At 40.0% G+C, this 13,931-nt stretch overlaps 1 protein-coding gene across 1 annotated transcript in view; it reads right to left on the minus strand.

Moving 5' to 3' along the window:
- Positions 1-13,931, minus strand: part of LOC115231120 (regulator of G-protein signaling 7) — a 343,368-nt gene that overhangs the window by 89,033 nt on the left and 240,404 nt on the right. Inside the window, exon 9 of the mRNA XM_029801208.2 lies at positions 4,713-4,774. Coding sequence (XP_029657068.2) covers positions 4,713-4,774 — 62 coding nt within the window. The remainder of the gene's footprint in view (positions 1-4,712; positions 4,775-13,931) is intronic.

Here is a 13,931-nt window from a genome sequence, read left to right on the forward strand (position 1 = left end):
ACGAGATTCTCAAAGCATGTCGTCAATTTCTATATGCAACTCATATGGATATTGTAGTTGTGATACCCGTGCCGGTGGTAGGTAGGGCCTCACAGTGGACATGACGGAGACTGAAACCCCTGAGATATGCTGTGACTGTGAAGACCCGACAAATGAAGTGAGTTCATGGCTCGCAGGACGGCCTGCTGTGCTAACCTTGGATCATAGAGTGACCCGCTGTTCTTGGGGAGACCTACTGAGTCAAGTACGTCAATACCAACATCAAAATAAAAATCAAATGGAATATTGCTTTGAAAATCATAAAGAAACAGGATAACTACAGACAATTGCTTTGAAACTTCCAGCTTCTATATTCAGATTATAAATTTACATTTGCACCAATAATAATTTGTGCACTTTGTTTTGTTAGTGACTGCCTAAGTGACAATCTGGATAAGCTGAGGTTGTCAGAGAAAGAAATCAACCAGCTAACATTTCATTACAAATACAATCTGTAAATAGAACAGTAAAAATATACAAGACTATTCTGAAGTTCAGCATGTGACATTGTCTTTGTTATCTACATTCCAACGATGGAATTTTATAGCTTTATTAGAAACCAACTCCTTCCTTACAGGAGGACTTCAAATAATTAAAAATAGAAGAGAACATACAACACACACACACACACACATATGTATATATCTACAAACATATATTAATTTAAAAGCATATACACAAACATGCATTTATGTAAACAGGTATTTATACACACAAATCTTCATATATATATATATATATATATATATATATATTATATATATATATATATAATTGATATAGGATAAAATTTTTTTCGGCAAAAAATTTTTATCAATGGCCAGCATATCAAAAAATGCCTTTAAAGGTAAAATTTATACATAATTTACAAGATAAGGGCAGAAGAATTTTTTAGAGATTTCTATCGGTTTGTTTCGAGACGCATAAATTTAATGGTTATCGACAATTTTTTGTTTCGGCGTATCTGGCATTAGAATTTTTCTTCTGCCCTTATCTTGTATGTATATATATATATATAAAAACCTAAGAATCTTGCCAAAACTGACCTCACCTGTTCTTGTTCCATGTAAAAAGCAGTAAGTCCCCTCTGCTGAGTGGTTGGTGTTTGGAAGGACATCCAGCTGTAAGAATCCTGCCAAAACAGTCACAGAAGTCTGGTGCAGGCTTCTGCCTGGCTGGCTCTTGTCAAACCGTCCCACCCATGCTAGCACGGAAGGCAGACGTTAAACGATGAAGAAACCTATATTCATGCATCTACATACATCACCACTCACAAAGCTTTGGTTGACTTGGGGCTATAGTAGAAGACACTTGCCCAAGGTGCCATGTAGTGGAACTGAAACTGGGACCATGTGATTAGGAAGCAAACTTCTCAACCACCCAGCCACGCCTGCTTACAAATATCTATATATTTATACACACAAACTTACACTGTTACATGTATACGTATATCTACGACCACTTACACACACATACACATACACACACACACGTGTATACATGTATCCATAATGGTTTATGTATTAGCATGTCAACACACATTCTTTACATTAGAAAGGACAAAGAAACAAGATACAAGACAGAAGCAGCCATTTCCATACCTTTTTATCCTCGAAGATGGAATTTCCATTTCAAATTAAATCCGGCTCTTTTACTTTTATGTTTTCTATATAACTGTGTGTTTGTGTGTGTGCGTGCGCGTGTGTGTGTGTGTTTCTAACAAGCTCTTGAAGAAAAGAAAGGAACTGGCGTTTACAAGAAGAAAGACGGCCATGGAATACGGTAAATCTCAACTCAATTCTACCATCTTCTTATTTTTACTTTTGTTTCTGAATTTTTTTTTTATACCGAATTTATTATTATTATTACTATTATTATGGCAGGAACACTTTTACTGAATTCACAAGTGCTTAAATAACATTTCAGCATCCTACAAGCTAATTTACCATTGATAATGAGTGAAAAGTTATGATGACGATGATGATGATAATAATATTCTGCCCTTTCAAACTGTATTTCCTCTGTTTTCGTTAGTGGAATCCACTTAATGAGTTGTCTAATTTCTACAAGTGGTCACAGAAGGAGGAAAAAAAATAAGAAGAAAAGAAAAGGAGAGAGCAAAAACATACCCCCAACTAAACTAGCCATTAATGACTTCTAATAAATAACTGACGAGGTTGAACCTAACGAAGGAGACAACAAACAACCGTAACAAGTGGTGAGCTGCTGTACTGGAGAAAACCTGGCCAATCAACGCAAACAGAAAAAAAACGGATGTGAAAACATGATGACGTAGGCTGTGTGGTAAGTAGCTTGCTTACGAACCATATGGTTCCGGCTTCAGTCCCACTGCGTAGTACCTTGGGCAACTGTCTTCTGCTATAGCCTCGGGCTGACCAAAGTCTTGTGAGTGGATCTGGTAGACGGAAACTGAAAGAAGCCCGTCATATATATATATGTGTGTATCATCATCATTATCATCGTATATTGTGTGTATATATATATATATATATGTGTATATATATATATATATATGTATGTGTGTGTGTGTATGTGTCTATGTTTGTCCCCACAACATCACTTGACAACCGATGCTGGTGTGTTTACGTCCCCATAACTTAGCGGCTTGGCAAAAGGGACTGATAGAGTAACTACTAGGCTTACATAGAATAAGTCTTGGGGTCGATTTGCTGAACTAAAGGTGGTGCTCCAGCATGGCCTCAGTCAAATGACTGAAACCTGTAAAACAGTATGATGGAAATGGGAGTGGGGAAGCTATATACATATACTCTCTTTACTCTCTCTCTTTTACTTGTTTCAGTCATTTGACTGTGGCCATGCTGGAGCACCACCTTTAGTCGAGCAAATCGACCCCGGGACATATTCTTTTGTAAGCCCAGTACTTATTCTATCGGTCTCTTTTGCCAAACCGCTAAGTTACGGGGACATAAACACACCAGCATCGGTTGTCAAGCAATGCTAGGGGGACACACACAAACACACACATACATATATATATATATACATATATACAACAGGCTTCTTTCAGTTTCCGTCTACCAAATCCACTCACACGGCATTGGTCGGCCCGGGGCTATAGCAGAAGACACTTGCCCAAGATGCCACGCAGTGGGACTGAACCCGGAACCATGTGGTTGGTTAGCAAGCTACTTACCACACAGCCACTCCTCTGTCTTTAATATTCTATTCTTTTTCCTTTTTTTTATTCTTTATACTTGTTTCAGCCATTTGACTGTAGCCATGCTGGAGCACTGCTTTTAATCGAACAAATCGACCCCCCCCCAGGACTTACTCTTTGTTAGCCTAGTACTTATTCTATCGGTTTCTTTTGTCGAACTGCTAAGTTACAGAGACGTAAACATGCCAACATCAGTTGTCAAGCGATGGTGGGGGAGGGACAAACATAGACACACAAATACACACTCACATGACAAGCTTCTTTCAGTTTCCACCTAACAAATCCACTTGCCCAGGGTGCCGCACAGTGGGACTGAACCCGGTGCCATGCGGTTGGGAAGCAAGCATCTTACCACACAGCCACTCCTGTACCTATATTCTAACTTTCTACCTTTTATTTTTATTACAAGCATTGAGCTGGCAGAATTGTTACTGTGCTGGACAAAAAAGTTTAGCAGCATTTCTTCCAGCTTTTTCCATTTGTGTGTCATGGGTGCAACATCATTGTTTAATATCCATTTCCCATGCTGGCAAGGCCAGGAGCTGCGCCACATTCGGATTGTCTGTTTTGGCTTGGTTTCTATAGCGGATGCCCTTTTTAATGTCAGCCACTGTCCAGAGTGTACTGAATGCTTTTTCTGTGGAACCTGCCCCGGGTATTTATATGTGCCACCAGCACCAGTGCTCTTTATGTGCCACCAGCACTGGTGCTTTTTCTGTGGCGCCACCACCAGTGCTGGTTAGTGTTTCCTTGCCTTTTCATCATGTGCCACTGTTATACAAATGGTGTCATTTGTTTCAAATCTCACCTGAAAATATTTCTGACCGTGTTGAAATATTACCTTGGAAACAGGTGAAGTTTAGCAACAGGAAAAGCATCAGGCTATAGAAAATTCTGCCTCAATTCCATCCAACCCATGCAAGCATGGAAAAGTGGACATTAAAATGATGTATGTCTTTTAAACAAGGAAACATAGTTATTCATCATCATCATCATCATCGTTTAGCGTCTGCTTTCCATGCTGGCATGGGTTGGACGGTTCAACTGGGGTCTGGGAAGCCAGAAGGCTGCACAAGGCCCAGTTTGATCTGGCAATGTTTCTACAGCTGGATGCCCTTCCTAACGCCAACCACTCCATGAGTGTAGTGGGTGCTTTTTACGTGCCACCGGCACAGGTGCCAGACGAGTCTGGCAAACGTATTGTGTGTGTATATAGTAAGAATTTACAAAAAAAACACAAAAGACGAAGATGGGTGTGTAAACAACAAACAGATGTATTAGTTTCACACTCGGGAGGTGAGAAAGTCTTTTATGTTTCGAGCCTAGGCTCTTCGACAGAAAGGAACACAGAAATAAACAGGGAGAGAAAAATAGAAAAAGTTTTAGTGGTTAGTGATCTATCATAACGAATCATGCATATGTATGTGTGTTAAACAACAACCACTAAGATAGACAGGTATAGTAAGAAGATTACCTTTCAATGACCTTTGACATACGCATCCTTGGTTTTTCTAGAGAGGCTGTCAGATTGTTTACCTGAAATGAGAAAACAATAGAAATATGTATATTGGAGGTTTCCTTCTATGTCATTCTTTGTTTTTTTTTTCTCTCTCTCCCTCCCCTTTAAAGCATTGGTTATCAACCAGGGTCCAAGTAAGATTCTTGGGGGTTCATGCAAGCAAAGCAGTAAATTAGGGCTTCACAAGTACTTTGAGGGCCCATGAGAAAATTTTGCCTTAAATATATATTCATTGCAAGAAACAGGTTTTTTTCTCTAACATTTTACATAGTTCACATTTTACAGATACAAGTTCCATGCTGGCATGGGTTGGGTCGTTTGACTGAGGACTGGCAAGCCAGATGTCTGCACCAGGCTCCAATCTGATTTGGCAAAGTTTCAACAGCTGGATGTCCTTCCTAACGCCAACCACTCCGATAGTGTAATGGGTGCTTTTTATGTGCCACCAGCACGAGGGCCAGTCAGGCTATCCTGGCAATGACCACGCTCAAAAGGTGTTTGATGTGCCACCTGCACGGGAGCCAGTCTGGCAGCACTGGCAATGACCATGCTCAAATGTTGTTTTTCAAGAGCCGGTAAGGCGGAGTAACAAAATAGTAATTTTGAAAGAGGTTTTCCTACGGCGGTTTTCGGTTTATTCTACCTTAAGCTTTCTTATATTATTTTATTTGTCTTTTCTCTGAGTAAGGGAGAATATAATGATTCAACGTCACTTATACTCAAGTGTTATCATTATACCTAAAAACCCTAACTACAGTTATAACATCATATAGACATGGAACGCTATATTGACATGTATGTTGAATATTTTAATCGTGTCCTTTAAACCGCTATAAGAAACATAAATCAAAGATTACAGAAATACATATTTATTTATGCTCAGTTGAAAAACAAACGTGAAGAGAAATATATTCCTTTTAATTATTTTTTATTATATAATTATAACATTTTATATTATTTACAGTAAGAAAGATAACTTTGTCGTGAAGAAAAACAACTATAAATTCCTTAGCTAATTTCTTCTTTCTATCTAATACATTAACCAACAAATCAAAATAGATTTGCGATTAACTTAGACATGGCATAAAAATTACCGATGTCTCCAAAAGAGTGAGTGACGTGGAGTTCCGTGACACCAACGAACACTGAAATATTTTCCAAAATCCAGAGTTTTTATAACTGCTCACTTGACTTGAAAAGAATCGAAATCCCTGACATATTCTTTTCGAAACTTCTAGAATCTTTATATGAGCAGTTATATTAACCAATGGAAAAAAAAACGAAAATGATAATTCTTCGGCAATACGACATTACGTCATATTGCCAATTCGTGCCACATTTCAAAATGGCTAAAATGGTTATTGCTACAGAGGTATCTATAAAACTCATTTTAAAACCTTGACCGACAACAGGGGTCCACTGGAATGAAACAGTAACTGAAGGAGACCACCAGAACGAAACACTAAGCGAAGGGGTCCATAATTAATAAATAATCGAGAACCATGGATTTGAAATTGTTCTAAATTTATTTCTGTTTTTACCACAAGGTCACAAAATTGAAGGAAGGGTGAGGCGTAGTTGACACAATCTTGAATGGTATTTAATTGTGCCCCAGGATATGTGGAAATGAAAGACGTAGTCAAACTTGGTGAGATTTGAACTTGGAAGTGAGAGAGATGTAAACAAATACTTAATCAAGTATATTTTATGGCTTAACCATGATCTTTACAAGACTTTAGAGATTTTGGTGCAAATGGAAATCGATGAACATCAAATAGAATTTGTAGTTTTGTGGTACCAGTGCCAGTGGCACATAAGAAAACCATCTGAACGTGGCCGTAGCCAGTACCGCATTGACTGGCGTCCGTGCTGGTGGCACGTAACAAACACCATCCGATCGTGGCCATGCCAGCCTCGCCTGGCCTCCGTGCTGGTGGCATGTAAAAAACACCATCCGAGCATGGCCGTTTGCCAGCCTCGTCTGGCACCTGTGTCGGTGGCACATAAAAAGCACCCACTACACTCACGGAGTGGTTGACGTTAGGAAGGGCATCCAGCTGTAGAAACACTGCCAGATCTGACTGGCCTGGTGCAGCCTTCGGGCTTCCCAGACCCCAGTTGAACCGTCCAACCCATGCTAGCATGGAAAGCGGGCGTTAAACGATGATGATGATGATGATGAAACCCTGGTCTGAATGGACTACACTGAGTTATATATACAGTGAGAGACAGACAACTAGACACACAGACAGAAAAGATGAGTGAATAGTTAAATAGAGCCATAGATGGAAGGGATAGGTAGATAGATAAAGAAGTGGGACTGAACCCGGAACCATGTGGTTGGTAAGCAAGCTACTTACCACTCAGCCACTCAATTTTTTTTTTTTATGTAATGCAAAAAAAAAAGATCACTTTTTCTCACAAAATGGCAAACTTTGAAAGACAACAGAAGCTAACTAAAGATGCTGGACCGCTAGAGAACATGGGATGACTGATGAGGTAAAGGAGGAAGGGAGAGACAGGGAGAAAACACTACATGGACTGGTAGCATGATGGGTAGATGGGTAGTTATGTAGATGGACTGACAGAGAGACAGACAGATTTTCCCTCAGGGAACTGGTTTAACTGCAGCTTGAGCTAGCAAGCTTACCCTGGGATTGAACACACAGCTGCATGATTAAGAAGGGAGCTTGTAAAACACACAGCCATGCATGCTGTTGTTTTTAACTTTTCATTTTCCTTTAATTTGTTAATACGGTAAAGGCATAATGAAATGCACTCTCCCACCACTGCCACTACCATCATCATCATCATCATCATCATCATCATCATTGTAATCCTACTGAGGTCAGCTTCACCTTTCAGCAAATTGTCAAGTCCTGGGTCAATATCATCTGCAAATTGTGTAACTGTTTATTTATGTCTTGGGAGGAAAAGCAGTGCCTCCCCACCACACAGCTCACATTACAGAGCCTCTCACTCAGATCATGGGGGGGGTAGAGTTGGGGGGGGGTACGAACTGGAACCTATGCTAGGAATTATTAAAAAGGCAGCAAATAATGTTTTCGGTTACTCTAACCCCCACCCCCTCCCCCTGGGGGGTCAGCCGTAATGTTTGGTTTAGTTTCCTTTCTGATTGAATGGAATTACATAAACAGCATGAAACAGCTTTGGAACATCCGACAAACACAAACACACAGCCACAAAAACCGTTGGCAATCTGCAGCGTTTTAATAACTTCAGGCTGATCAATCGAGAGGGGACTGATTTAATACCCACAGCAAATCACAACTCTGTGTGTGTGTGTGTGTGTGTTGTATGTACATGTGCATATTGGATGTGTGTTTGTGTGTGTTGAATGTGTGCTTGTTGGGTGAGGAGCAGATTATGGCTATAATGTCGTTGTGATCATTTTGTTTATAGATTCATAAGTTGGTGGAGAGCAAAGGCAGGGGTGGATTTAGAAAATCACATTCAATTTCTTGTTTTAAATTGTAATAAATTTTTCATGCCCCCCCCCCCACCATCATTTAAAAAAAAAAAATCTTTCGTTCTGCTTTATTACTCTCTTTTTGCTTTTTTACTTGTTTCGGTCATTTGACTGCGGCCATGCTGGAGCACTGCCTTTTAGTCGAGCAACTCGACCCCCCGGGACTTATTCTTTTTGTAAGCCCAGTACTTATTCTATCGGTCGCTTTTGCCGAACCGCTAAGTAACGGGGACGTAAACACACCAGCATCGGTTGTCAAGCAATGCTAGGGGGACAAACACAGACACACAAACGCATATATATATATATATATATATATACGACGGGCTTCTTTCAGTTTCCATCTACCAAATCCACTCACAAGGCTTTGGTCGGCCCAACGCTCTAGTAGAAGACACTTGCCCAAGATGCCACGCAGTGGGACTGAACCCGGAACCATGTGGTTGGTAAACAAGCTACTTACCACACAGCCACTCAATTTTTTTTTTTTATGTAATGCAAAAAAAAAAAGATCACTTTTTCTCACAAAATGGCAAACTTTGAAAGATGAGAGAAGCTAACTAAAGATGCTGGACTGCTAGAGAACATGGGATGAGTGATGAGGTAAAGGAGGAAGAAAGCCGCGTGACTAGGTTAATTGACAGCCACAAGAACAATGGTGGACATTAAACAGAAAATCTTTTAATGAGATAATGGCAAATATCAATTAGTTGTGATGATATTTTAATGTTTTTGTCTTAAATCGAAACGGGTCCTGCCAGGTTGAAGCTGCAGCAGACAAAGGACTACAGATCTTGAATAAAGATGAGAGACAATCTACATTGACAAGAAAATCATCATCATCATAATCGTTTAACGTCCGCTTTCCATGCAAGCATGGGTTGGCCGGTTCAACTGGGGTCTGGGAAGCCTGAAGGCTGCACCAGGCTCCAGTCAGATCTGGCAGTGTTTCTACAGCTGGATGCCCTTCCTAACGCCAACCACTCCGTGAGTGTAGTGGGTGCTTTTTATGTGCCACCGACACAGGTGCCAGACGAGGCTGGCAGACACCCGCGCTCGGATGGTGTTTTTTCATGTGCCACGGACACAGGTGCCAGACAAGGTTGGCGAACGGCCACACTCGGATGGTGTTTGTTACGTGCCACTGGCACGGAGGCCAGGTGAGGCTGGCATGGCCACGATCGGATGGTGTTTGTTACATGCCCACATCACGGAAAGAGCTACCAATTTTCACAGAGACAGTCTTCTTGAAATTCTTCTTATTATTATTATTATTATGAAGTGGTGAGCTGGCAGAAGCGTTAGCATGCTGGGAGAAATGCTTAACGGTATTTCTTCTGTCTTTACATCCTGAATTCAAATTCTGCCGAGGTCGACTTTGCCTTTCATCCGTTCAGGGTCAATAAATTAAATACCAGTTGCGTACCAGGGGTTGATGTAATCAACTTATCCCTCCCCCATATTTCAGGCCTTGTGCCTATAGTATAAAGGATTATTATTATTATTATTATTATTATTATTATTAATGCTTTTTTGTTTTGCTATCTCGATAAAACTTCTTCATTTCTATCTTGAGATAAATAATAGGCTTGGAATTGCTTTTTAAGGACAAAAGACTTTAAATTTTTGATTGGGAGTTGACTCTCTACTTACATGTGTATATATACTCTTTACTCTTTTCAGTCATTTGACTGCAGCCATGCTGGAGCACCGCCTTTAATCGAGCAACTCGACCCCAGGACTTATTCTTTGTAAGCCCAGTACTTATTCTATCGGTCTCTTTTTGCCGAACCGCTAAGTGACGGGGACATAAACACACTAGCATCGGTTGTCAAGCAATGCTAGGGGGACAAACACAGACACACACATATACATATATATGACAGGCTTCTTTCAGTTTCCGTCTACCAAATCCACTCACAAGGCATTGGTCGGCCCGGGGCTATAGTAGAAGACACTTGCCCAAGATGCCACGCAGTGGGACTGAACCCGGAACCATGTGGTTGGTAAGCAAGCTACTTACCACACAGCCACTCCTGCATAGACATTTTTCTAAACCATGACCCTGAAGTGACTTTACATATAAGGGAACTGTGATTATGTATATCAGAAAAAATATATAAAAGTCAAAACAATTTGTTGGCCTTTCATAGTTTTTTTTATATTGTGTTATGTTATATTATTATATTCATAGTATTTAGTGTAATATTGTAATATAAGTAAATTATTGGATTGTCAATAGAATATCTCTATATTTAATTTATCACACACACACACACATATGTAGATGGCCCTGCCCAATCTGAAGGAAAGGTGTAGGTAGAAACTCTTGTTGAATAAGAATAAAGAATAATAAAGTTGTACTCTACAAAAATATAGAGTAACTCATCAGGATTAATGTAAAACTGTTTTTATCTTTATATATAAAAGTGAGGTTGTGTGAGAGTCTGTCTCCTACGATTTAGATTCCTAACTACTCCCACATTTTGCGGTGCAGTTTAACCAAAAGCGGGTATCTCATAGTCGTGATTCATATCGAGCCCTTCTTGGTATTAGCGCGCGTCTACGATGTGTCTACGATTAAAAAAACAATTTACCATCAATTTTTCCCATTTTTAATGCATTTTTGGCATATATAAGGGAAGTAACTCTCTAAAAATTTATTATTAAATCTCAGAACGTAAAAAGCTACAGTAACACACCCCTTTGTGGTTAGCCATATTGAGATGGCTATTATACTTTACATCTCTAAAAATGCTTATATAGTTATTTCCCTTACAAACCCGAGCAACACCGGGCGATGCTGCTAGTATATTTATAAAAACTGTTTTTATTATTATTATTATTATTTATATTTGTTTTTGTATTTGGTTTGAAAGGTTCTTTAAGTGAATTCGTGTGTCTCTGAGGAGAGTCATTCTCTTTTAGTGCCTTACTAAGTTAATACTCTCACCAGTCCGATTTCCACTCATTCACTTATTTTTTTTTTTTTACTAAAATTTTCATTGCATCTTATAAAGAATGAACGCAGTTCTGATAACAGACGGAGTCAATGACTATTGGAAAAGGTGCAAGATGCAATGAAAATTTTAGTAAAAATAAATAATTAAATAAACGAGTGGAAATCAGACTGGTGAGTGTGTTAAAGTAATAAGGCACTAAAAGGGAATGGCTCTCCCCAGACACAATGAAATATGTTTTTATTATAACTAAATATAAAAACAAATGCTAATATAGAGTGTGTGTGTGTGGGTGGGGTGGGGGGCAGGAGTAAAATTCCAGCCATTAGATTGATCATCATAATGTTTGAACATCCACTTTTCCATGCTTGCGTGAGTCAGGTGGAATTTGTTGTGGCAGATTTTCTACTCCTGGATGCTTGCTTCCTATTGTCAACCCTCATCCATTTTCATAGCAAAATAATGTTTTCTCCTTGCCAGACAGGTTTTCACAGACGCGGCTGATACCAATGTCATATGACCAGCCCTTTTAAAAGTACCCTTGTATCATCAAGCGATACGCTGCACTTGAGAAGACCTAAGTAAAATCAAAATGGAAATCGTAGTTGTGGTTGATGCCAGTGCTGCCCGACTGGCTCCCTGTGCCAGTGGCACGTAAAAAGCACCATCCGAACATGGCTGATGCCAGTACCCCATGACTGGCTCCTGTGCCAGTGCCACCTGACTGGGTCCTGTGTCAGTGACATATAAAAGGCACCATCTGAACATGGTTGATGCCAGTGTCACCTGACTGGCTCTTGTGTCAGTGGCACATAAAAGGCACCATCTGAATGTGGTTGATGCCAGCACCACCTGATTGGCTCCCATGCCAGTGGCATGTCAAAACCATCATCTGAACATGGCCGATGCCAGTGTCACCTGACTGGCCCTCGTGCTGGTGGCACATAAAAAGCATTCACTACACTCTAGGAAAGGTTGATGTTATGAAGGGCATCAAGCTTTAGAAACACTGCCTGATCAGATTGGAGCCTGGTGCAGCCTTCTGGCTTGCCAGTCCCCAGTCAAACCGTCCAACCCATGCCAGCACGGAAAGCAGACATTAAATGATGATGCGGATAATTGGGAACACCGCACATCACTTGGATGACAGCAACACTCATTTACTACTATTGCTTGGTGTCGGAGGCACTAACAGAAACCAAAGCACACATATATACATTCAGTTGGCCCTTGAGGCATTTTTGCAATTTTACAGTTGAATAAGAATTGTGTGTGAGAGAGAGAGAGAGGTGATTATAATGTTTCCCCAAGGAAGTCTTTCATATTCATTTAATTCAAACATTATAAAAATTAATGGCCCCCAATTTATACAGCACATAATAACCTGAACATTATTTTGAAATATAAACAACTTTAAATATGATACATTTAAAGGATAAATTATTTTCCCACCTTCTATTGCTGCATACTAAGTTTTTGAAAATACTATTTATAAATAGAGAATATGAACAACTTGAGTCATAACAATATACTGTTTTGAATTTGACATCTGAGAAAGAAGAAGAAGGAGAAGAAGGAGAGATGACTAAAGAGATTAAGAGGAAAAAATAGTTTGATATCACAAACTGATGTGTCTCTATGTGTCACTAACACTTCAACTCTACTTGCATTCCATTGCAACTATCAGCTTTTCAACATCTCGTTTTTGAATCCTTACTTTTATTCCAAATTGACCTTGGATTTAGATTTTGTTTTTTTTTTCCATAAATTATTTTCCGGGATGATTTGGGAGTCGTGTACAGCTTGGAGAAAATTTGTCAGGCAATAACTATGCTGCTTTGTATATATTTGTGTATGTGTGTGTGCCTATGCTTGTCCCCGTAACTTAGCGGTTCAGCAAAAGAGACCAATAGAATAAGTACTAGGCTCACAAAGAATAAGTCCTGGGGGGGGGGGTCAGTTTGTTCGACTAAAGGCGATGTTCCAGCATGGCCACATGTATATACAATGGAAACTGTAGTTAAGACACCCGTGCCGGTGACACATAAAAAGCACCGTCTGAACGTGGCAGATGCCAGCGCCACCTGACTGGCGTCTGTGTTGGTGACATGTAAAAACACCACCCGATCGTGGCCGTTTGCCAGCCTCCTCTGGCCCTGTGACAGTGGCATGTAAAAAAGCATCCACTACACTCACAGAGTGGTTGGCATTAGGAAGGGCATCCAGGTGTAGAAACACTGCCAAATCAGACTGGAGCCTGGTGCAGCCCTCCATGGCTTACCAGACCCTGGTCGAACTGTCCAACCCATGCTAGCATGGAAAACGGACGTTAAATGATGATGATGATATATACATATATGTATATATATATATATATATATATATATATATATACATACATACCTGCACACATATGCACAGGCATGGCTATACAGTACGAAGTTTACCTCTCAACCAGGTGATTTGAAGTTTCCCATTTTGCTACACCTTGAGAGAATGTCTTTTACCATTGCTCTGGGCCAACCCAAGCCTTGTGAGTGAATTTGGTGGAGAGAAACTAAGAAGATGTATCTCTTTGTTTTAACATTCACTTTTCCATTCACATGGTTCAGATTTTCGAAGGCCAGGTGTCTTTGCTGTAGCCGGACCCTCACCTGTTTTCAAGTTAGATAATATTTCCTTAAAAAGACTGACCACAAAGGACACTGCTTGTTAGTTGGTGAC

Source organism: Octopus sinensis, linkage group LG2, assembly GCF_006345805.1.
Source record: "Octopus sinensis linkage group LG2, ASM634580v1, whole genome shotgun sequence".
NCBI classification, from domain to species: Eukaryota; Metazoa; Mollusca; class Cephalopoda; order Octopoda; family Octopodidae; genus Octopus; species Octopus sinensis.